Source organism: Trichechus manatus, unplaced genomic scaffold (genome assembly GCF_000243295.1).
Source record: "Trichechus manatus latirostris isolate Lorelei unplaced genomic scaffold, TriManLat1.0 scaffold00159, whole genome shotgun sequence".
In the NCBI taxonomy this organism is placed as follows: domain Eukaryota; kingdom Metazoa; phylum Chordata; class Mammalia; order Sirenia; family Trichechidae; genus Trichechus; species Trichechus manatus.
The window spans coordinates 2,446,383-2,472,990 of record NW_004444095.1 but is presented as its reverse complement, the minus strand read 5'-3'; the positions used below and the strand labels follow the sequence as shown (position 1 = coordinate 2,472,990).

At 36.0% G+C, this 26,608-nt stretch overlaps 1 protein-coding gene across 1 annotated transcript in view; it reads left to right on the top strand.

Annotated features, from left to right (window-relative positions):
- The window catches only part of DMD (dystrophin), a 2,372,918-nt gene that overhangs the window by 867,023 nt on the left and 1,479,287 nt on the right, over positions 1-26,608 (top strand). The window contains exons 20-21 of the mRNA XM_004386236.2: positions 4,355-4,596; positions 9,666-9,846. Coding sequence (XP_004386293.1) covers positions 4,355-4,596; positions 9,666-9,846 — 423 coding nt within the window. The remainder of the gene's footprint in view (positions 1-4,354; positions 4,597-9,665; positions 9,847-26,608) is intronic.

Below are 26,608 nucleotides of genomic sequence, written 5' to 3'. Positions count from 1 at the left end.
AAGTTTTAAGGGAACTTCTTGTAATACTGGAGCCCTGGTGGTGCAGTGGTTAAGCGTTTGGCTGCTAACCAAAAGGTCAGTGGTTCGAATCCACCAGCAGCTCCTTGGAAACCCTATGGGGCAGTTCTACTCTGTCCTGAGTGTTGCTATGAGTTGGAATTGACCCGCTGGCAATGTTTTTTTTTTCTTTCTTATCATATCACTGGTGAGTAGATGACTAGTTAATTCATGAAGGCAAAATAATAGCATTACTAATGTTAATATAAGAGAGATGCATTAAGTAATGTGATCTCTCCCAACTATTTTAAAGCAGTCTTGAAACAAGTGAGACTGTATGTTTGTGTTTTGTTTTGTTTCTGTGTCTATTGCCCCCGTACTGTTTGTATCTATGTGAAATAAGCTATTGATTTGGTGTTGGGTGGGTTTACAAGTTTGTATTCAATTCCTACTCTAAGCTGAGCACTCTATAAATACCGCCCATGAAGACATTTATCTTAGAGGGGCTTGTGTTTTAGAAGGACACGTTATACTCTAACAGGAAGCATACTCATTCAGGAATTAATACAATATTTACATAGAAACCCTTCATAATAAAACTTCTTATTTTCTGTGGTCAATATCCTATCTTTATTGGTGAAATCCAGAAGTTTTTGTTTTTAATTTTTGGCATGGTTATCATTTTTAACATCAATTTCAAATGATTATAAGTGGGTTAACAAATATTCCAAGATTCCCTAATAAACTCTTATGAAATCATCACTGGTTATTGATATAACCTCTTTTAAAAATTCACACATATACTTTCTATATCCAACATTAATTTCATATTTATATTGAATCAGCATTAATTATAAAAAAAACTAAAGTTTAATTTTTTCTAAATGACTTCCTTCAGTCCTTAAAATTACTCCCCTCCTTGCAAATTTCAACATTTGAGCAATCAGGCCTCTTTTCTTGTTTCTTACATGTTATTTTCTATTTCCTTTATATTAACAAAATCCCTGCGTGGTACAATCAATTAAGGCACTTGCTGTTAATTGAAAGGTTGATGGTTCAAGTTCACCCAAGGGTGCCCTTGGAAGAAAGTCCTGGTGATCTACTTACAAAAAAACAGCCATTGAGAACCCTATGGAACTTAGTTCTGCTCTGACACACATGGGGTCACCATGAGTCAGAATCAACTTGATCGCAACTGGTAATTGGTAATATTTATTGGTTGCCTGGTATGTTTCCGACTTTGTGTAAGTACTTCATATACTTCATAGAGATTAATTCTTAGAATCCTCATAGTAATCCCATGATGTTGATTGTATTTTTACTCTCATTTCATGAATGAGGAAAATGAGACCCAATAAGATTTAATAACTGACCCCAGTTCAACCGTCTAGGAATGAGAAGGAGTCACCTTTGAACTCAGATCTGTTTAATACCAGAGCACTCGCTGTTAACTTCCATATTCTTCTGCCCTCCTCCTCTAGTTATCCTAGTATGGAAGTCCTCTGTTCCCCATTATTACATTTCATTTGCCTTTATTCCGTTATAAATATCAATATACTAATAAGTAAAGATTATTGAAGATTTCGTAGTGTTTTGGATTTGTACAAAATTGATTTTTATTATTTAATTCCCTTTACAGTGATGTTTAGCGTCTCAACATTTTTTGATACAAGGTATTGAGCTGATATGTTTTGCTAATGACCAACAATGACTCATTAAAGCCTATCCCTGGATCTTAATAAATACCTCGAACCTCTTGCTGCTTTATTATAGTTTGATTTATCTTTTGACTAATTAAATTGTCATATATTATTCATATTGAGAATTATCGTATGACTTCATTTTTTCAATTACTAAACCTCTTCCTATAGTTGATCTTTTTCAGGGACAGAGAAAGATTACTGTCTGCGCTGCCTTATCATTTAGACAAATGATTCATCAGCCCATCAGTACCTTTTGTTTACTTTGTTGTTGTTAGGTGCTGTGGAGTTGGTTCCGACTCATAGCAACCCTACGTACAACAGAACGAAACACTGCCCATTCCTGGGCCATCCTCACAATCATTGCTATGTTTGAGCCCCATTGTTGCAGCCACTTTGTCGATACATCTCATTGAGGGTCTTCCTTTCTTTCACTGTAATTTACCAAGCATGATGTCCTTCTCCAGGGACTGGTCCCCCTTGATAGTATGTCCAAAGTACTTGGATGAAGTCTGGTCATTCTCGTTTCTAAGGAACATTCTGGCTGTACTTCTTCCAAGACAGATTCATTCATTCTTCTGGAAGTCCATGGTATATGCAATAATATTCTTTGCCAACACCATGATTCAAAGGCATCAATTCTTCTTCAGTCTTCCTTATTCATTGTCCACCTTTAGCTACTCTTATTCACCTTCTGAATGCCTGGTTCATATCAACTTGTCACGCATCGTGGACTTCCTTCTTCTAAGTGCTTGTTCAAGTTCAACATATGCTAAAAATATTTCTCCTAACCATTTGATCATTTAGACCCATGACATATTTTTGAGCATCACCTATCATAATTTTAAAATTTCACCTGTGCATTTTGAAATTATGCCCTTCAATTTTCCAGCAATAATGTTAGCTTTTTATCATAATACTCTTTTTCTCAAATTGAGTATCCATGTGACTGAGGTTATGGATTCTTCTTATACTTTGTAACAAACATAATCATTTTACAAGTATAGTTGCTTAATGACATCTCCAAAAACATATTTTGGCATAATTATTGATTACTTTTCAAAACCAACTTATTAAAAACATAGTATCACACCACACTATTTGCCAGTAATATTTGCAATTTTTGATTTTTCCAATGTTATCCATTGTAGTGTCATACATTGAAATTAGTAAAGTTAGAGTTGTATTTCAAATGAATTAAGAGATGTGGTTTGGCAGTATAAGATGATCACAGCAATATGAAAATCAAAAAATCTGAACAGATAAGTGTGAAAGAGGATAAAATAATATAGTTATTGAATTGTAATTCACCTTTGTTTTAGTTTTTACACAGGATAGCATAAATTAGGAAACCCTCAGATCTTACCTTAGCCAAAGATATTCTTCAGACTTTTGAATAACTTACTTGTCTACTAATGGCATCACGTTATCAGAAAGTTGAATACAATGAACATTCATAAAAGCATACTCTCTTAGACACCTTACTAAATCACCTTCTTCCTTAGATATTTTACTTTAGAGAAAGCATTTTATAGTAAGCTTATGCTCTATTAAAATTTCTGTGGATAGACATACGAATAGGATAATTCAAATATTCTATATTTTAAAAGTATAAAAAGTGATCAGTGCTAATGTAGCTATGTTTTAAAATGCATAATGGCATATTTAACCACTTTTTTCTTCTTTATATAACATCGTTAATTAAGGAAGTCATTGTATATACACTAATACTACTAAGAAAGTCAAAGATTTGTGAACTTAGTTTAGAACATTTGAATATTTAACCCATTGGATGATGTAGCTAAACTTTCATACTATTTATAGGATAGTATATATTGGACTGACATAATGTCATATATTACAGTATGACAACATTTAAATAAGACAGCATGAAAAAACCTAACATATTTCCTAGCACATAGTAGGTGCTCCAGAAGGCTAAGGATAATAATGATGAGCTTGTGTTTGCACTTTGTCCTTGATAGATTTTTTTTCCTTCTGTAGGCTTGTTACAGATTAAAAACAAAAACACTTTTAGAGCTACTTCCATGCATGTAAATAATTTGTTTTTTAATATTAGAAAGGTTATTTTTTATATTACTGTTTCATTTCCTTGGACCCATGGACAATCTGTTTATTTCTGGCCATCTATAGCAAAAATGGAAAATTATTGATTTTTGGTAAATTCTCACTTTTTTCCTTTTTTAAAAAGCATCCATATAATATTTTAACTTAACTTACCAACTCATTTTTCAAAAATAAAAATGTAAGTTAGTTTTCAAAGGTACATTTTAATAACACAGATGATATTTCACATTTGTTTGGAAGCATCCAAAATATTCTGTCTCCACAATCAATCTTCCCATCAGAGCTCTGACCACTTTTGTATTTATTGAAATATATTCTAATCTTCTATAACTATGTCTCTTTATTTATTTTTTAATTTCATTCATAGTCTTTGGTAAGATGCAACTCTAATGACTTGCAGTCACTAATCATAAAACATTTTGTTACTTTTAATTCTTTATTGGAAAATAACTGATTTGTTTGAAATCATTCATATGATGAATACTTTTAGACTTGAGATGCGTTTGTTTTCTGATTTTTTTTTCAATCTCTGTCTTCAGTGGGTATGTTTTAAATATTTTTCTTTCTAGAGGGTGTTAATGCCGATAGTATCAAACAAGCTTCGGATCAGCTGAACAGCCGGTGGGGTGAGTTCTGCCAGTTGCTAAGTGAGAGGCTTAACTGGCTGGAGTATCAGAACAATATCATCACTTTCTATAATCAGCTGCAAAAATTGGAACAGATGACAACTACTGCTGAGAACTGGTCGAAAACCCAGCCCACCACCACATCAGATCCCACAGTGATTAAAAGTCAGTTAAAAATGTGTAAGGTAAGAGTATTTCCTCCATCCATTTGGACCATGAACAATAGGAATTTCTTGCTAATATCCAAGAGGGAAATAGAAAAAAATGTGTAATTTGAAATGTTCACCTTCTAAAGAACACAGAAAGGATGGATCAAAATATAAGCAAAGATCAGTTTAAATAGATAATACACGAATGCCTGAACCCCCTCCAAAATTATTTAGAATAGTTAAACATGACTAATTGATTTATTCAGTTTTCGAAAAAGTGAAGCAGTCTGGAGAGCGTGGTAACTGCATATATCCTACAAAAATGATCTATAATTTGCGGCTCATTCTTAACGGCATTCTCACATGCTAAAAGAAAAATCCAGCCACATTTTGAAAAAGTGGAATCCACGCAAATAGCCAGAAAGAAGTGTCACACTGATATACTAAATAATCAGACACGTACGGACAGTTTTTAAAACTGATGGCACGTCTAATTAGAATAATTGGAGAAAAGTTTCTTTATAAAGAGATCTTTTGTAAAGTCATGGTTGCAGTATAGAGGAACCACAAAGCACAGTGCAATAACTTGGGGTTAGTAGCAGCAGAACTGTTACCACACTTCAGTTAGAAAGGGTGAGTGGAGAGAGAAGTTACGGTACTCCAGAAAGAGAGTGAGATTCCCCATAGCAAAGGTAGCCTCGAGATCCAGCCCAAGGCAATGTTATAGGAACAGAGCCAGAAAAATAAAGCCCTACTTCATTCTCTTCCCCATATCCAGAATCTGGACAGGGCTTCCCATTGACTAAACTTAATCAGAGGGCTGAGGACAGGCACCTGTAGTCTGTAAGGTGGTTGAAGTGTACTGGGCCATAGGAGAAGGGTGTCGAGGAGATTCAAACAAGAGAAAATGGGCACAAAGTGCCCAAGGAAGAGATTAAAAGAGCATGCCTACATGTGTAAGAAAGCAAGAATTAAATAATAATGAAAATAGCTTGAACTTTTTGCATCATAAAAATAAGCTATGCACTTTTCACTGGAAATGGGAAATTGATTAGAGGATACATTAAAAGGTTTCCAGAAAGTTTGGTTTTAATATTAAAAAAAACAATGAATGGGGGTTAATCTACATACTTTGATAACAATGATCTGAATAAAAGAAGACTGGAGTTGCAGAGTTAACCTGCCTAAGTAATCCACAGAGTAGATGGCAGAGTCTGGTAGGAGGTGGTAATGAACCCAGAAAGGGATGGAAAATTCCAAGCTATTTTGAAGGGAAAAGCAAGTGAAGGATTTAATGATTCATCTTCAAATATTTAATGCACAAACTTACTAGAAAGCAAATAAACCTAGGAAGTCTATTTTTTGATAAAGAATATTGCACAGAGAGGTTTTTTTAAGGAAATACGTTATGCAAATCCAGGGAATTTGTATGTTTAGGTACATTTTCTATTAGGGAAGATATTCTCTGACTTTTTGTTCTTTGAATCAGTAGAATATACCATATACATTATTTCTTGGAATAAAAATGTCATGATACTACCTTAACCTGTTTCTTGAGATTCAGATATAAAATTACTAATAAAATCAACAGCATACATTCATCCATGAAATATATATTGAATGTCTCTAATGTGGCCAAAAGGAGCCCTGGTGATGGAATGGTTAAGCACTTGGCTGCTAACCAAAAGGTCAGAGGTTCAAACCTACCAGCCACTCCTTAGGAGAAAAGACCTGGTTATCTGCTCCCATAAAGATTTCAATCTAGGAAACTCTATGGGACAGTTCTACCCTATCATATAGGGTAGTTATGGCCAAGAATTATACTAAGTTTGGGGAATATTAGAGTGAGCATTCATTGACCCTGTCCTGATAGAGTTTAAATAGAGTAGAAGAGAACGACAGTAAGTAAATCATTACATAAATAGATATAAAATACCACTGGGATAAATGCTTTAAGGAGAGTGTCTAACAGGGAGGGTAGCTTCCTCAAGGAAGGGACATTTGAGCTTAGACCTTTGGGATGATTTGTAGTTAAGTAAAATAATTGCATGGCAAGACCTTTCAGGCATAGGAAACATGGTGGCAGGGTGAAATAAGCACCAAGGAAATGAAAGAAATCCAGTGTGAATGCTGGGCATAGAAGATCAAGGTAGTGTCATGAGACATGAAAACAAAGAGAGAGACATGTAGGAGCCAAAGGAAGGACTCCTGAGCCATGCTAAGGATTGTGATCTTTATCTGAGGAGCAAATGGAGATCACAGGAGGTCGTATATACGTAAGGCACAATTCATAATATCACCCAAAGTTGGGGAAGTCATCCTAAGTGAAAATATTTATTTTTATGCATCCAACCACAGTGTTTTAAATTGTGATCGACCCAATCCCATCCCTTTATGTCATGCCTTACCCTTTATCTCTCCCCCTTGGGTTCTATTAATTTGATGAATCACCTTAGGTAAGATATTTGGCAGATTAATTTTAATATCATTCACTTAAGATCTAAAAATTTTACTATTAGGCTGTGATTAGTGATAGTTAAATAGGTAATTTCATTCTGTTTGTCCATGTGTTCTGCCATTTGGAGATGTATTATAACACGTATGTGCAGTCTTAGCTCAAAATCTAATGTTAGAACTGCTTCTTAATATATTGGGAGTTAGAGAGCCATTTGAAAATTGAAAGAAATTCATGCAACTTTTACTGAGAAAGAAGACAAAAGTTTTCATCACATAAGCATGTAATTTCAAAGGATAAACAGACCCCAGTAAGATAGATGCCTTACTTGGAGGACCACATGAAGGGCCCTTTATGGAAATAATGGCTAATTGTTAACATATTTTAAATGTTAAATATTTCTAGTCAAAATGATCTCTCTCCTATGACTTATTCTCAGAACTTTAACATCTTAACTGAACATTGTCCAAATGCTTCATTACCTTCTAATTCCCATTTGTTGTGTAGAATACCCTTGACTATACCATAGACTCCATCTACAGCCCCCTGAAGAAGAGAATGACTGCCCTCCATCTGGCCAAATGTGAATCAGGTTCTTAAATGTTCATAGCCAATGTCAAAGCTGCCATTTGCAAGTCTAATATACAAAGCGTATATATGTATTTCTATAATCAAAACCACAAAATATTACCCCTTAACTTTTGTCTTAGTCTTCGCCCATGGATATGTACCAACCTTCTAGCACTTGATTGAGACAAGTGACACTTGAATGAGGAAGATGGATCACCTCATTTTGTTAAATTTCTTTGATCTTTATCCTCCCAAAGAATTTTATCATCAGAGATTAAGCTACATGAATAAACTCATATTGTTATAACCACACAAACGCACTCCTCTGAAGTTTAACTTTAGATATTCTAAAACTAAGAACAGGTGGCATTGCCCATTAAGTAGACTTGTCGCTATGAAGGATTTATGTGATAAACTTATCTCAGTAAAGCTGAAAAATAAAAGTTATTCTCTCCACATTGGATGTACTTTCATGCATCCAAAAATAACAACACTTTTTTTTTTCTTTTTGTGTGTTCACTTTGATGTCCAGAAAGCTCAGGTTTAAATTTTGTTCATAATTGTTGTAATTTTTAAAATTCCCCTTTCTTCTAATTGTCTTTTGATCCCATTTTTAAATTTTAATTATCTTGTTTTTTACATTTAAATCATAAACAATCCACAACTAGCTTTTTCTAAAGGTAGTGTAGGTATGAATTATAAATAAGAAACCACGATAATAATACCTAAAAAAAAAGAGCATTTCAAAATTGAGTTCAAATGATATATGTATCAAATACATACTAATTGAATCTTCCTTGGGAAAAAAAAAGAATTTGACTGTAATTGTGTAGAGAATAGAATTATCCAAAGAAATATAATGCAAGTCACAGTAAGTGTCACATAAGTAATTTAAAATATTCTGAAAAATACATTTTAAAAGGAAAAATGAAAGGTAAATGAATTTTAAAGACACATTTTATTTAACCTGACATATCAAAAATATTATCATTTCAAATATAATCAATGTAAAACAACTATTAATGATATTGTTTATATTCTTATCTTTTCTTACCAAGTCTTCAAAATGTATTTTACAATTACAGCACATCTTAATTTTGACTAGCCACATTTCAAGGCCTCAGTAGCCATATATGGGTAGTGTCTACCATATTGGACGGCACAACAGAGTGTCAGTATGATTTTATCATCCAGTCCAGGGTACTTTTGAGACTGAAAGGGGTTGCTATTCATAATTATGCCAGGAGAACCAAGAGCAAACAGGGACATACAGTCACCCTCGTCAAAACATTAGTAATTGACTGTTCAGTCAGGAGAAGTAAGGATACCATAAAAAAGGTAGAAGATTGTGTTAAACACATGCACACACATACACATATATGTAACTGAATATACTTGTAATTTAATATATATAGTATGCATGATAATATAATATATGTATATAAGTAGACAGAAGGTCACAGAGTGGTGAAGTTTGCACTGGGTTACTAACCTAAAGGTTGATAGTTCAAAACCATCCAGCGGCAGCTGGGTTAAAAAGCCTGGTGATCTGCTCCCATAAGAAGATCATGTGAAGGAGTTCTACTCTGTAACACATGAGGTCGTTATGACTCGGAATCGACTCTTCAGCAACATATAGTATATATTTTACCTAAATAAACTGAAAGAAAAACAATATTTCTTTGAAGTATTTCTTCGTATTTGAAGCAAAGTCACACAATTTTGAGATTAGAGGATTCCAATGGAGTATCCACATTTGCTTTATAGAAAGGATTTAAGGTCATTCATGGTACTTTTCAACCACGCACATTCATCCCCATTAATGCTCTAATTGATGTGATTTTGAAATTCAATGAATGTTATATACGATGATACATATTGAGTAAAAAGCCAAGGTATTCTTAAACTGATGACCTGTGGTACAGACTTACCTAAGCCGTCATGGATGTTTCCTATCAAATTTTTGATAAGGGTGTTAAGCTAAGCTTGCATCACTGCCTTTTAATAATTTTCTTTGGAAAATTGTAATGCATGCAAAGTAAAAATGTTATTTATTTTAATATTCTAAATTATTGTACAGGATGAAGTAAACAGGCTGTCAACTCTTCAGCCTCAAATTGAGCGATTAAAAATTCAAAGCATAGCCTTGAAAGAGAAAGGACAAGGGCCAATGTTCCTGGATGCAGACTTTGTGGCCTTTACAAATCATTTTAACCAAGTCTTTGCAGATTTACAGGCCAGAGAGAAAGAGCTACAGACAAGTAAGTAAAAATATTTAAAATGGCTAACTTGATATTTTCCAAACTGGTTATTTGTGGGGGGAAAAGAAAGTATTATTGCTAACAAGAAACAGTAACATCTATGAATTGATCCACCCTTCATACAACCTGTACTAAGACGTAATAAAATATTGCTGTTAAAAAACGGATATTTTATATTTACATTCCTTTTCCCCCCATAATACTTCCATGATTTTAAAGAAAAAATAAGATATTTGTTTTATATAGCAATAACTTTTCCTTGGTGGGTTGCAAATTCCAGAATCAGTGGTTTTGAATGAAGGACATAAAAAAGCAGGAGAGCAAGTGTTAAGTAGTCTTTCACTAAATCCAGTCTGCTGTATTTTCAAGAATATTTACCCACACATCTTCTTATACTCCTACCAATTTATCTGAAGGATATTATAGCTATAGCATGCATGTTCCCACTGAAACTCAGCAAAGGACAAATTATACTCTGGGCTGTACTTTACTACAGGAGTACTATAGCTACAATTTTTCTCCTTTCGTCTTATGATGATAAAATATAAGATAAAAGTGGAACATTTATGTAAGTGCATAGCGTACTATCAGCAAAGTTTTCAAGTTGTCTTTTTTGTCTCTTACCAATTTAAGATGATGATGTTAATACGTAGTATCTCGTGCAACATATCCCTATTCATCAGCTTAAATTTTAAGACAGAAATTCCTTTGAGAAACTAGTCTATGAACTCTTTGAAGCAATAGCAAATAAGTTGTTTCTGATCTACCATGCATACACATACATATGCATGTATGTATGCATTAAGGATTAGAGAGTAAAGTGGATTTTAAGGGATTAAAATTTAAAAAATCTATTAAAAATTCATTTCCCAGATTTGTTATGATAAGCACAAGGACATGTATTTGTTTTATAAGAAAACTTTAGTTGGAAAACACTTGTCAATTGCTTTACTTTTTAACTATCTGAAAAATTTAGCATCTAATAACATTTATAGACTGAATTTAGTGATATACATGAAACTTCCCCATTTTCCTAAGTTTTTCTTCATGATGTCTTGAAATGAAATAAATAAAATCAAACAATAAATTCATATTATTTTTCCTACTTCAAAGTCATTTTTGCTAACAGATTTATTTTCCTGACAGGGATTCCAGTAAATCAAATTTACAATACTGTCAGCTCCCTCTAGTGGATTTCAATATACTTGTGTGACGCCTCTGTAAAACAATTGGGGAAAACGTTCTAAATTTCCTACATTTCCAAACATTGACCTATTTAAAAGTAATATATTTTTTGCAACAGAAATCCAGAAAGATCTATAAAAATCAAGTACTTTTAGTGGATACACTGTAACAGTTGAGCAAAGGGCAAAAGAGCTTTACAGTAAAAATATTTCAATTTTTACTGTACCTGTTAATTATATTAAGGTTCAACTTTTTTCTGTTTACTTTAAAGATGCTCAGAATATTGATATTTCATAAAATATTTGTCTATGACACTATAATATAAATATATAACAATATATACTATCTATACATACATCCATTGATCCACCCATGCATATCATATATCTTCTCTTTTTCTATCTTTCATACATATGATGATTATTTATAAAACTTTAAAACTTTTTCACTCTATTTATTTGTGAGTAAAATGTTTTACCTCCCTGATTTTCGATTTGGAAACAAAGTTTGACTTCACTAACTCTCCCAGGGACAGGTCACAAAAATGACCTAATTTACTTGTATATCCAGGTAAGGGATACTTTTTTTTCCAGGAGACACACAAATTTTGGGTTGCTTTTCTTTTCTTTTTTTCTTAATTTATCAGTTTGAAGTTTACATGGGATAAATGGGGGAGTTACTTTGCTTTTTAATTCCAAAAGCAATTAAGAATAACTATCAGTAAATTGTCCTTTTTTTTTCATCTTATTCTCTTTATCAATACAATCATCAGCAAGAATAAAAGACGTGTTTATTAAAGCTGGCCATGTGCTTGATATCATTAAATCTGTTGCTGTCAAGTCAATTCCGACTCATTCAAACACTATAGGGCAGAGTGGAACTGCCCGATAGGGTATCCAAGGAGTGGCTGGTGGATTTGAACTGCTGACGTTTTGGTTCAAAGCCAAGCTCTTAACCACTGTGCCACCAGGGCTCTTTGATACCATTAGATACAAGAATTGTTCCCTGACCTTGAGAATCTTGAGAATATACAATAAATGGTAAGTTGTATTTATTTACATAGAGTTCTTGAAGATATAATCACTGAACCAATAGTATTAATTTTAGAGAAATAGTGGACAAAAGGAAAAATGAGACAACACTCCCCCCAAAAAAAGCACGCACACTTTATGTTGTACTGCATATTTCAATTATGTGGTAGTTTATACTTATACAAACTAGGTAAATAAAACTCTAATCAAAGCAGGAAAATGAAACGATTGCTCAAGAGGCAGACTACTAGAAAAACAGCTGACAAGTATCAGATTTCAATTGGCTCAAGATAATTCAGTGGGGGCTTATGTCTTCCAAAAATTTTCTAAGGTCATTTCAGAGCCCTGGTGGCACAGTGGTTAAGAGCTCAGGGGCTAATCGAAAGACTGGCAGTTCAAATCCACCAGTAGCTTCCTGGAAACCCTATGGGGCAGTTCTACTCTGTCCTATAAGGTTGCTATGAATTGGAATTGAGTCGATGGAAGTGGGTTTGGTTTTTTATGTTTTATGCCTTTTAAAAATTTTCTAAGGTAATCTTCGATAAAAATCCTATAGAACCAACTATTCTGTTAGTATCAGACCACACCTAGGACCCTTTGTGGGAATGGGGCCTGGTACAGCAGGAGTTTCTAGCAGACCACTGGCACAGGTGCAAAGGCCTAATTAAGTGATAGATTTTGGTTGGAGGATAGAGGATTCATGATAATGGGAAACTGAGCTAAAATGTTCAATGAATTCTGATTGTAAAGGAACTTGATTGTCAAACAAAGGAAACAACTTACATGTTGTCATTGTTGTAAATTCAGGTTTCCATACTCATAATTTATATTATTCTAATTCTCTTAAAGATCATTCTAGTAAGTTAATAACCATAGGTTAAGTGCCCCTATAGTATTTCTTAACATCCTTTGCCACAGTTCATATTTGAAAGAAATGCTTACTCAGTATCATGGTTTATGCCACTTAAGTTATGAAGTTGCAGGAAAATGTTTTGGTGATTTTATTGTTTCACTGTCACTCTACTGACCATGAGGAATAGAGAAAACGGGGGAGTCTGATTGACATGAGATAAAAAGAAGACTAGGTACAACTCAGGCATTTTTCCAAAGTAGTTATATCAAATAAATATAAAGTGCCATTAGTTCATTTATATATACACAGACATGCACATTAAATTCATAGTGTAAGTTATCACTAATGTCTACCTATAAATGATTGAAAATTCAAGTTGGAGTCAACTTCAGATTCACAACAGAAGTTTCAATGTTCTTCATTGCTGCCATTATACAGCCTACTTATGTATACTCATTTTCTCTCCCCAAATCAATTTACTTGGGGGCTTTTACCAGCATCTAGACAAGCATGTGCTCTTGAACGTAGAGTAGCTAAAGCGAATGGAAGAAATGATGAAGTAAAAGAGCTCAACAGATGATTTCAAAGGGCAGCTCAAGAAAACAAAGTAAAGTATTATAATGAAATGTAAAAAGACCTGGAGTTAGAAAATCAAAAGGGAAGAATACACTTGGTATTTTTCAAGCTGAAAGAGGTGAAGAAAAAATTCAAGCCTCGAGTTGCAATTTTGAAGCATTCATGGTCAAAATATTGAACAATGCAGAAAGCATCAAAAGAAGATGTAGGAATACACACAGACATCGTACCAAAAGGAATTGGTCACTGATCAGCCATTTCAGGAGGCAGCATATGACCAAAAAACAATGGTATTGAAGGAAGAAGTCCAAGCTGCACTGAAGGCACTGGCTTAAAACAAAGCTCCAGGAATTGACGGAATACCAACTGAGCTGTTTCAACAAATGGATGCAGCACTGGAGATGCTTACTCGACTATACCAAGATATTTGGAAGACAGCTACGTGACAGACTGACTGGAAGAGATCCATATTTGTGCCCATTCCAAAGAAAGGAGATCCAACAGAATGCAGAAATTATCGAACAATATCATTAATATCTCACGCAAGTAAAATTTTGCTGAAGATAATTCAAAAACAGTTGCAGCAGTACATTGACAGGGAATGGATTCAGAAGAGAATGTGGAACAAGGGACATCATTGTTGATTTCAGATGGATCTTGGTTGCAAGCAGAGAATACCAGATAGATATTTACCTGTGTTTTATTGACTGCGCAATGGCATTTGACTATATGGATCAAAAAAATTATGGATAACATTGTGAAGAATGGGAATTCTACAACACTTAATTGTGCCCATGAGGAACGTGTACATAGACCAAGAGGCACTTGTTGGAACAGAACAAGGTTTAAAATCAGGAAAGGGGTGCATCATGTCATCATTGTATCCTTTCACCATACTTATTCAATCTGTATGCTGAGTAAATAATCTGAGAAGCCAGACTATATTAAAAAGAACAGAGCATCAGGATCAGAGGAAGAGTCATTAAAAACCTGCAGTATGCAGATAACACAACCATGCTTGCTGAAAGTAAGAGGACTTGAAGCACTTACTGATGAGGATCAAAGACTACAGCCTTCAGTATGGATTATACCTCAACATAAAGAAAACAAAAATCCTCACAACTGGACCAACGAGCAATATCACGGTAAATGGAGAAAAGATCGAAGTTGTCAAGGATTTCATTTTACTTGGATCCACAAACAACACCGATGGAAGCAGCAGTCAAGAAATCAAATGTCGTAGTGCGTTGGGCAAATCTGCTGCAAAAGACCTCTTTAAAGTGTTAAAAAGTAAAGGTATCACTTTGAGGAATAAGGTGTGCCTGACTCAAGCCATGATATTTTCAGTTGTCTCATATGCATGCAAAAGCTAGACAATGAATAAGAAAAAGTGAAGAATTGATGTTTCTGAGTTATAGTGTTGGCAAAGAATGTTGGCATGCCAGAAGAGTGAACAAGTCTGTTTTGGACGAAGTACAGCCAAAGTGCACCTTATAAGCGAGGATGGCGATAGTTCATCTCTCGTATTTTGGACATGTTATCAGGAGGGACCAGTCTCTGGAGAAGGACTTCATGCTTGGCGTCTTGCTTATCTGTTGCTGTTATAACAGAAATACCACAAGTGGATGGCTTCAGCAAACAGGAATTTATTCTCTCATAGTTGAGGAGGCTAGACGTCCGAATTCAGGGCACCAGCACTACGGGAAGGCTTTCTGTTTCCGTCAGCTTTGGGAGAAATTTCTTGTCAACAGTCTTTTCCTGGGTCTAGGAGTTTCTCAGCACAGGGGTCCTGGGTCCAAATGATACGCTCCACTCCCGGCTCTTCTTTCTCGGTGGTAGAAGCTCCCCCTCTTCTCTACTGGCTTCTCTCTTTTATATCTCAAAAGAGACTGACTCAAGATACAACCTGTTAGATTGTGTCCTGCCTCATTAACATAACTGCCTCTAATCCAGCCTCATTAATATCATAGGAGGTTAGGATTTAAAACACATAGGATAATTATATCAGACCACAAAATGTAGGACAACCACACAGTGCTGGGAATGATGGCCTAGCCAAGTTGACACACATTTTTGGGGGGATGCAATTCTATCTATAACATTCTACCCTTTGACCCCCCAAAATTCATGTACTTGCCACATGTAAAACACATACACCCCATCATATCATCCTAAAAGACTTAAAATCAAGTCCAAATTTCATCCTGGGGCAAAATTCCTCTTCATCTGTGAAATTAAGAATATAAATTATCTGCTTCCAAAGTACAATGGTGGAACAGGCACAAGGTAGACATTTCCAAATGGGAGAATTTGGAGGGAAAAAAGGAATAATGGGCACTAAGCAAGTAAAAAAAAAAAAAAACTAGCAGAACAGTTTACATTCGCTCTCAAGCCTTGAAAATAATCCTCTGTTCTCTAAGACATTTAAGAGCAGTGGCCCTGCCCTCCATACTCTAGGTGATGGCCACTCTTTCCGAATTCTGGGTGGAGGATCCTCAGCTCTGGACTTCAGCTCTGCCTTCCAGACTTGCTGGGACAGCAACTCTGCTCCATCTGATTTGGGCGACCCCATTCTCCTAGTCCATTTGCATGGCCACCTTACCCCCTCAGCCCTGCCGTGCCTTGTTCTTCTGCCCCTTGGACATGCAGCCCTGCCCCCTCAGCTTTGGGCAGCGGATCTGGCCCCATCCCACTGGCCCTCCTGAACGGCAGCCCCACACACCAGAACTGAGTTGGAGAATCTGACTCTTTGAAACCTAGGAGGCTGTGGCTCCACCCGTTGAGGCCCCAGAGGTAGTGGTTCTACCCTTTGAGACTAAGGCAGCTCTGCTTCCTGTGCTCCTTGCCTCTTCAGCTTCTGTTTGCTGGTTCCCTGGCCTCTCAGCCCCTCAGGTCTCTTGGGCTGGCCAGGCTTCTGTACTGCTTGGGCAAGTGTCACAGATTTCTTTAGCTCCACCGATATGTGCCTGGAGGTACCCCACTCTGCCTGTAAGGCTAGGCCCAAAGACACTCAGCTCTCTTGCTTTATGGGTCAGCAAGCCTAGCTTCTCTGACAAGTGCCCAGAGGCACCCTACTCTGCCAGGAAGCCTCCTGCTTGAAGGCTTTCAGGTCTTTTGCTCTGTGGGTTGGCTCCCGAGCTATCTCATGCCAGTCTCCTGGTTTTGCTGTGGCTGTGTGTCTGCTGCTGCTGCTTCTTGCCATATGCTCCTTCTCTGGTGTTAGAGCTCTCCTCACTTCCTTCTGAGCCCTCACCAGAATTGTCTGATGTCCGTAATTCCACCAACACTCTCTTTAATTAAATCTAGGCTTTTACTATTAGGCACATGTCTTACTCATCTAGTGCTGCTATAACAGATACCACAAGTGGACGGCTTTAACAAAGAGAAGTTTATTCTCTCACAGTCCAGTAGGCTACAAGTCCAAATTCAGGGTGTCAGCTCCAGGGGAATGCTTTCTCTTCTCTGTCAGCTCTGGAGGAAGGTCCTTGTCATCAGTCTTCCCTTGGTCTGGGAGCATCTTAGCGCAGGAACCTCAGGTCCAAAGGATGCACTCTGCTCCTGGCACTGCTTTCTTGGTGGTATGAGGTTCCCATGTCTCTGTTCACTTCTCTCTTTTGTATCTCAAAAGAGACTAGATTAAGACACTACCGCAGCAGTATAACTGCCGCTAATCCATCTTATTAGATCATAGTGATTGAATTTATAACACATAAGGAAATTACATCAGATTACAAAATGGTACACAAGTATACAATACTGGGAATCGTGACCCAGCCAAGTTGACAGGCATTTTTGGGGGACACAATTCAATCCATGACAGGCACTTAAAACTCTTCCAGCCTCAATCCATTCACAGTTTCAAAACCACTTGCACATTTTAGGTATCTGTTAATGCAGCACCCCACTCCTGGCACCAAATTGTCTTAGTTATCTAGTGTTGCTATAACAGAAATACCACAAGGGGATGGCTTCAAAAAATAGGAATTTATTTTCTCATAGTTGAGGAAGGTAGGAGTCTGAATTCAGGACACCAGCACTAGGGTAAGGCTTTCTCTCTCTGTTGTCCTTGGGAGAAGTTCCTTGTCACTAGTCTTCTTTTGGGTCTACGAGTTTCTCAGTGCAGGGACCCCAGGTCCAAAGGACACACTCCTCTCCTGGCTTTTCCTTCTTGGTGGTAAGATGTCCCCCTTCTTTCTGTTTGCTTCTCTCTTTTATATCTCAAAAGAGATAGACTCAAGATACAACCTAATCCTATAGGTTGTGTCCTTCCTCATTAGCATAACTGCCTCTAATCCTACCTAATTAACCTCACAGAGGATAGGATTTACAACACATAGGATAATTACATCAAACCACAAAATGGAGAACAACCACACAATACTCGGATCATGGCCTAGCCAAATTGACACATATTTTTGGGAGACACAATTCAATCCATAACACTTGGTAAGGTAGACGGTAAGTGAAAAAGAGGAAGACCCTCAACGAGATGGATTGACACAGTGGCTGCAACAATGTGCTCAAACATAGTAATGATTGTGAGGATGGTACAGGACTGGGCAATGTTTCGTTCTGTTGTACCTAGGGCCACTAGGAGTCGGAACTGACTCCACGGTTCCTAACAAGAACAAGATAAGCACGGTCTAGTAGAAATATAATGTGAGGCACATATGTAATTTTAAATTTTCTAGTAGCCACATTAAAAAACCAAACAGGAGAAAGTATTTTAATAGTTTATTTTATTTAAACAAATATATACAAAAATATTATTGTTTCAACATAGAATCAAAATTTTTTAGAACATTAGGATATTTTTACGTCCTTTCTTTGTACTAGTTCTTTAAGTGTGGTGTGTGTGTTACACTTTCAGAATATCTTAATTAAGACTAGCCACATTTCAAATGCTCAGGAGCCACATGTATCTAGTGGCTACTATATTGGGTGGCACAGTTCTGTATTATTTCTCTCCATGCCATCCTTTCTTCAACACTTGAGTACCTTTCCATTCCCTGAGTAATTTTGTTTTAATCTTGGTGGGAGATAGTAGTGATTTTCTTTTTTAAAAAAGTGTCATACATAATGTACTATTCTGAGGTTTTAGCTTTATCATGATTGCTCTGTCTTACAATGGGAGAAAAATCTTAATTTTCATAAGGAATCTCTGCTTATCTTTCTATTCAGTTATAAATTCCCCCCATTGACCTAGACTCATGAATATCAGAAAATGCAATTCCATGTGTGCCTCTTTCTTTATAATGAAATAATCTTGCCTTCCTTTTCTTGTTCTCTCCTTTGATCTCCTCCCCTTTCTTCTCTCTTCTGTTCTCTGCAGCCCCTCCCTCTTTTAAGTCAATTGAATACAACACAAGAGATTTTTAAGCAAAAAGTGGAGAAATCATTTTTCACACTCCTCCACTAAAATTTTAGGTGTCAGTTTGGCCATACTTTATCATTGCCATCCTTCCCATGGTCATACTAAACGATTGGAGATTAATGGGACAGTTTTTCCTTTCAAGATAACTACTAGGGTAGCATGGTCATCCTTAACATTTATTTCCGCAATTAATTATAAAGCATGCTGCCAAAACTGCATTTGCTTATATTAATTTCAATTTTGTAGCATGTATTTCCCTAATCATAAAACATCAAGAAGGTATCTATATTTTTTAGTGGGCAGTATAAAAATTGAATAGTAAAAGCTGTTGTAAGAATACTTTATTTTGTTATAAATGTCACATATTTATAAGCAGCATATGGCCAAATTTTAAATCCTCAGGAGATTATATATATATAAATCCACCACGTGTCTGTCAGTTTGCTCTACTGTGGTGGCTTGTGTGTTGCTGTGATACTGAAAACTTTTCCACCGGTATTTCAAACACCAGTAGGGTCACTCTTGATGGACAGGTTTCAGCTGAGCTTCCAGAGTAAGAAAGACTAGAAAGAAGGACCTGGCAGTCTACTTCTGAAAAAACTGGCCAGTGAAAACGTTATGAATAGCAGTGGAACATTGTCTGATACAGTGTCGGAAGATAAGCCCCTCAGGTTGGAAGGCACTCAAAATATGACTGGGAAGAGCTGCCTCTTCAAAGTAGAGTCGACCTTAATGATGTGGATGGAGTAAAGCTTTCAGTACCTTCATTTGCTCATGTGGCATGACTCAAAATAAGAAAAAAATAGCTGACACAGTGGCTGCAACAATGGGCTCAAATATACCGATCATTGTGAGGGTGGCACAGGAACAGGCAGTGTTTCATTCTGTTGTACCTAGGGTTGCTTTGAGTCAAAAGCGACTGGACAACACCTAATGACAACAATATATATCAGTGAAACTCTTGTAGTCTTTCAGATGGAAACATAATTGGTTATATTTATTGTGTTTTTGCTGTCAGTAACGAGAAAATTCTCAATTAGATTGTTGATCCGTATTTCCACATAAAAGGAAGAAAGTTAATTTTCCTATATGGAGCAGTACTAGGTTTCTTCCCACATTGAAATCACAAGGGCAACATTCCCAAACATTTTACTGACTAGTAGGTAGAGTGGTTCAACTGAGGTTTCCCATGGGTGCATTTTCTTCCACACTAGACTCTTTTTAATTTGAAACTGAATTTGCAATCTCCCACTGGTTTTCTCAAGCATATCTGTTTCAAATAAGATAAACCACACAATTGAAAAATTGTGTCAAAGCAATTTCCCAACATTGATAACAATCTTTGCCAGTGTATGTAACGTTGCTACATTCTACATAAGGAAAAAAGAAAAGAAGCTGTGATCTTTATGCTTCTGTGTATGTATACGTATTTTTGTTCTCCACTTTGCTCCACTAATTATATTAGATGGATTATATATAGTCTTTGCATAGAAATTTACTAAAGCAAAGCCACAAATGGATTCCCAATAGGTTAGCTTGTTATGTATGATCAATTTCAAGGACATGTATTGTCAAATTTGGATGATGGTGGGGAAAAAAAGAACTGGAAAAATATATATATATATATATATAAATATAGTTTACCAATAAGAAGTAATTCCTGTGAAAGTCTGTTTACAGGCCATTTAGCATAGATACACGTAATGAAAATCACAGAAATTAATTAAATTGAAGATCAGCAGCAAATCACAGGATCCCATCCTATGTATGCTGCCCATCATCAGTGATCAGAATTAGTTTACAAATGATCACCCTGGCTCAATTTTATTAGGTGCAAGTGTATGAGTTGAATGAAAACTCTGAGCTTTGAATCATAACTGTAATAAAATTATAACTTTATATTAAAATCAATGCATGTAATTCTGAGGAAAATATTGACTTCTCAAAAGAATGATTAATTTAGAGTAAAGTTTTATGAATTTACATCTGCTCTAAATTTGATTTTTCCTATTTAAATATATTTCCATTGTTTAAAATAACACATTTAATGAATCTGTAATAAATTTTGTGAATATATAAATAATGACAACATCATACACACTGCAATTGAAAAGTGTAATCACATTTATGATGTATCTAAACAGTTTACCCTTTTGTTCCCTTATTGTAGAACGTCTAAAAATAGATCCAATATTATATCAATCAACAAACTTATCTTTGGGAATACATAGCTCAGATAGTGGTTCATTTCTTCAGAATTCTCTGAATTGTCCCCATTGCTTTTTAGGAGTGTTTGTATGAAAATCATGTTACTGTTGGATACATACGTTTTTACATCCAACACAAAAATGTATGAGTAAATATATGTTTGATTTTAATTGTATGTTATAAACAAAAGAATCATAGATTTTTATTTGCAGCTCTGATCTACCCTTTTGGTTCTAGATTCATATGTCCAACTACTCCCTCGCCTTCTCCCTTTAGATGTCCCAAAGAACCACAAACCCACTGTGTCACTAAAAGATAAACTCATGGTGGACAACTCCTAAACCAACAACCATTTCTTCTTTTGATCCTGCCTGTATCAGAGAAAGGACCTACTCAGAAACCTCAGAGTCGTCCTTGGTACTTTGTCTCCCTCATCCACTCGCCTACACTACTTCCATTCACTCACCAAGTGAATTGGAGCTGTGATTGTTCAGTGGTTGAATTCTTGCCTTGCATGTGGGAATGAGTTTGATTCCCAGCCAATGCACCTCATGTACAGCCACTACCTATGTCAGTGGTGGTTTGTGTGTTGCTATGATGTTGAATAGGTTTCAGTGGAGCTTCCAGACTAAGACTGACTAGGAACAAAGGCCTGTTGATCTACTTCCAAAAATCAGCCAATGAAAACTCTGAGTCACAACAGTTCGATTCACAACTAATCATGGGCATTGCACAGTAGTAGACAATATTTTTTTATCTCTCTCTTTACCATTTGTTAATTTTTAGCCAAAGACTTCGGATTTAGAACTGAATTGATCCAGTAAAGATAATTGAAATGAAAGAAAATCTACCTTAGAGGTCTAGAAGCCATGAAGAGAGAAAGAAGGGGCATAAATTATAAGATTGTCAATTTAAGCTATTCTGAGTTCAAAGGTTCCATGGATATCAGAAAGATGAAATAGATTGGCTTAGAATAGTGCCAAATTATCCAAGTAAATGATATCTCCTCTTTTTAGTGTCTAGGTGTCACCAAATCCTGGATTCCTACTATGCTCCTGACAAAAGCATTCTCTCTTTGTGCTCAACATTCCACTCTATGAACTGCAGTTAATCAGTAAATTCTGATTCCTTACAAGGCACAGTGCTAGTCATTGAGGGTAGCACAATAAGCAGAAACACACATGCTCCTTGCTCTCATTATGCTTGTCATCTAGGAAGAGACACAGCCATTAATCACATAATCAAATTGATGATTTTATAATTATAATCTGAGATGAGGGCTCAGAATGAAAAGATTGGAACTCTGAGATTTTAAAAAAAGAAAACTAATCCTAGCTTAGAAGATCAGGGAAAGTGTCCTTGAAAATATACTGCTTGATATGCAAACCTAAGTATAAATAGGATTTAACAAGACTAAGGGCAGTGGTTGATGGCGAATAAGGATCAGAGAGAAGTCCCGTGCCTCTGGTGAAAGACAAGTCTAGAGAGGTGGACAGGGCCTTCTAAGCCACTATGAGGATTCTAGATTTTCCACAAGAAAAATGGAAAAATATTGATAGGTTTTATGCAGTGGTGTCACATTATGAATCAGTTTTGCATTTTCACAAACTGAGCCTAGAAGGTGCATTGAAAAGAGACAAAAGCACACCTGGATCTTATGTGTGGGCTTTTGCTTGTGCTAGATAATTCATGTGGAAGATACATCATTTATGCACTGTCTGCTTTCAGAATTAGCTCTGTCTTCTCTCAGAACAGGGTGAAACTTTGGTTTCACTCTCAATAGGGAGACTTCAAGAGTTGCATGTGAATACGGATCTGAAGTGGTTAAGCAAATTAAGACCTACATTTCTGAGACTGAAATGTTCAACTTCTCATTAAACAGAAAGACCAGAAGGAAGCTAAAGAAGAAGGTATCTAATGGAGGCCTCCCTTAGAAATGAGGTATACTTAAGGAAGAGATTAGTGCCCATTAAGTGACTATTATACCACCTCTTCAGATATCAGCATTTCCTGGTTGATGAACCTACACAAGAACAGCAAGAGAGCTATTTCTGAAACTCTGGAACTGATAAGTCCTGTTTCAATTCTAGCCCTTTCTCAACTGCAATGCACCTGTAAAAAAATTCAGAGACTTTATTCTTATGCATCAGATAACAAAGAGTAAATGCACCCCACTTCAGAATGAAATTTTCCATCAGTGTAATACTCAAACAGTACCCATGAATAATGGTGGTATGTGTTCTTGCATACTTGATCAGGGTTTTGAAGGGAACCTGAGACATTCTTACCACACCATCATCAGATCATTTGACTGCCTATTCTCAGTGCCATTCCCAATGCTTCCTATGAAGCTACATTTCCCAGGTTCCTTTTTAAAACTGGCTACCAGCTTGGTCCAACACTCTCTGGTAGTTTGTCTTCCTTATTCATTGTCAAGATTTCACATACATAGGAGGCCATTGAAAATACCATGGCTTGGGTCAGGCGAACCTTAGCCCTCAAAGTGACATCTTGGCTTCTTAACACGTTAGCAGATTTGCCCAATGCATTGTGTCACTTGATTTCTTGACTGCTGCTTCCATGGGCGTTGATTGTGGATCCAAGTAAAATGAAATTCTTGATAACTTCAATCTTTTCTCTGTTTATCATGATGTTGCTTATTGGTCCAGTTATGAGGATTTTTGTTTTCTTTATGTTGAGATGTAATCCATACTGAAGGCTGTAGTCTTTGATCTTCATCTGTAAGTGCTTCTAATCCTCTTCACTTTAAGCAAGCAAAGTTGTATCTTGTGCATATCACAGGTTTTTAATGAGTCTTCCTCCAATCTTGATGCTGTGTTCTTCTTCATATAGTCTGGCTTCTCAGATTATTTGCTCAGGATACAGATTGAGTAAGTATGGTGAAAGGATACAACCATGACAGGATGCACACCCTTCCTCATTTTAAACCATTCAGTATCCCCTTGTTCTGTTCAAACAACTGCCTCTTGTTCTATGTACAGGTTCCTCATGAGCACAATTAAGTGTTCTGGAATTCTCATTCTTCACAATGTTATCCATAATTTGTTATGATCCACACAGTTGAATGCCATTGCTTAGTCAATGGAATTACCATTCTTCCCATTCTCTATCTTAAATTTCTTTTATTGCATATTCTTTTTCTTTCTCTCCCTCTCTATTTTATTTCCTGGACCTTTACTGATACAATAACCTTGATTTTTCTTCATAGCAGTTTATCCTTATTAGCAATTACAGTCTATTTGTTTACTTTCTCATTTTCCTGAATTACCAACTGGATTTTAAGTATCATGAGAGCTGAGACATCACTTTTTTACTTCCTACATCCCCAGTGCCTAGAGCATTGAATTAATATTTGCTGAATGAAAAAATAATAAATGAACTCACACATTTAATTTTCCCAAAAGTATCATTATCCACATTGTTATAAATGAGGTATGAGATGTGAAAAGGTTAATTAATTTGCCAAAGCTAGTGAGTATAGAGCCAATTCCAAAGCCAGGTTTACCCAACTGCAGAATCAGACTTCCTAATTGTCATGATTACACAGCCTCTTTCGGTAAAAACAGAGAAGAGAAACAATCTTGTTAGATCTTTAAAAAACTCATTGATCTTCAAAATGACAAGAAGGGAATTCCGCCATCTTCAGTACCTCTTTCTATACATATATCTTCTTCCTCATATGTATATTTATTATCTGGATAAAATTGGACTGATTTATGTCAGCTTTGACAAGCTTCTAATACAAAAATTTGGCCTGGACTCTGCTACAAAAGGGAAGAGGCACTGTTTTCCAGAATAAAATTGTTGAAATTCAATTAAACCAAACTTTATAGCCCATAGACTCCTACTTTCCAAATCACTTGCTCTGGTGCCTTCTCATACAGAAGTCATTGCTTCATCATAACCATCAGTATACTGAATACTCCTTTGCTTTGCTGCAATTCATGAGATCCCTCTTTGCTTTTGCTCATTAATAATTACCTAACATTCAAATAAATGTTCTGTTCAGTAGAGTGAGAAACACATTATTTCTATGAAAGAGAGCAGAGAGGATTAATGTGCCACAGGGATCATTCAATAAGAAATTAGAAGTGCTCATATTAAAGAAAACCTCTTAAAATGAATTTGAACATGAGCTCCCAAGTACATATGGGGATATTGAATAAATTTCTCATAACCATTTTAACACTCTCTCTAAAGTCATCTTAACCATCTGAAAACCCATTAAATAGCGTGCAAAATACTTGCCTATATTCTTCTCGTGTAGTTGGAGGAAATAGTATACAGAAATGAGAAACAATCCTGGCTATTGAAAATAATAACTTATAAATAATGTCTTTTTATACAATGATTTAAAATAATACTTTGCATTGTGATTCCACCTTTTTAGGAAAATTCTCAGCCATTATCTCTTCCAACATGACTTCTGTAACATCGTCTCTCTCTAACGTTCTGGGATACATTTATATTAGCCCATTTTACTATATTTTCTATGTCTCTTTACCTCTCTTCTATATTTTCCATCCTTTTGTTTCTCCATGCTTCATTCTCAATATTTTCTTCTGACTTATCTTCAGGTTTACTAATTCCCTATTCAGCTGTATCTAATCTGTTGTTAAATTCATCCACTAGGCTCTTACTTTCACTTATTGCATGTTTTCAGTTCTAGAATTTGTTTTGCAATTTTTGTAGTTTCCAATTCTCTGCCAAAATTCTGTATCTTGTCATTAATTTCCTTAAATGTGGTCAGTATTGCTACTTAAGTCACATATATAATATATATTGGCATACATATAAACTTTTCCCTTGTATTTTTGTTGTTGTCGCTAGGTGTCATTGAGTCAGTTCCGACTCGCAGCAACCCTATGTACAGTAGAATGAAACACTGCCAGGTCCTATGCCCAAGTTTTCACAATTATTGTTATGTTTGAGCCCATTGTGGTAGCCACTGTGTCAATCCATCTCGTTGAGGGTCTTCCCATTTTTCGCTGACCCTCTGCTTTACCAAGCATAATGTCCCTCTCCAAGGACTGGTCCCTCCTAATAACATGTTCAAAGTACATGAGATGAATTCTCGCCATCCTCACTTCTAAGGAGCATTCTGGCTGTACTCCTTCCAAGACAGATTTGTTTGTTCTTCTGGCAGTCCATGGTGTATTCAATATTCTTCACCAACACCATAATACAAAGGCATCAATTCCGCTTCCATCTCCCTTATGCATTGTCCAGCTTTCGCATGCATATGAAGTGATTGAAAATACCATAGCTTGGGTCAGGCACACCTTAGTCTTCAAAGTAACATCTTTGGTTTCGAACATTTTAAAGTGGTCTTTTGCAGCAGATGTGCCCAATGCAATAAGTCGTTTGAGTTCTTGACTGCCGCTTCCATGGGTGTTGATTGTAGATCCAGTAAAATGAAATCCTTGACAATTTCAATATTTTCTCCATTTATCATGATGTTGCTTATTGGTCCAGTTGTGAGGATTTTTGTTTTCTTTATGTTGAGGTGTAATC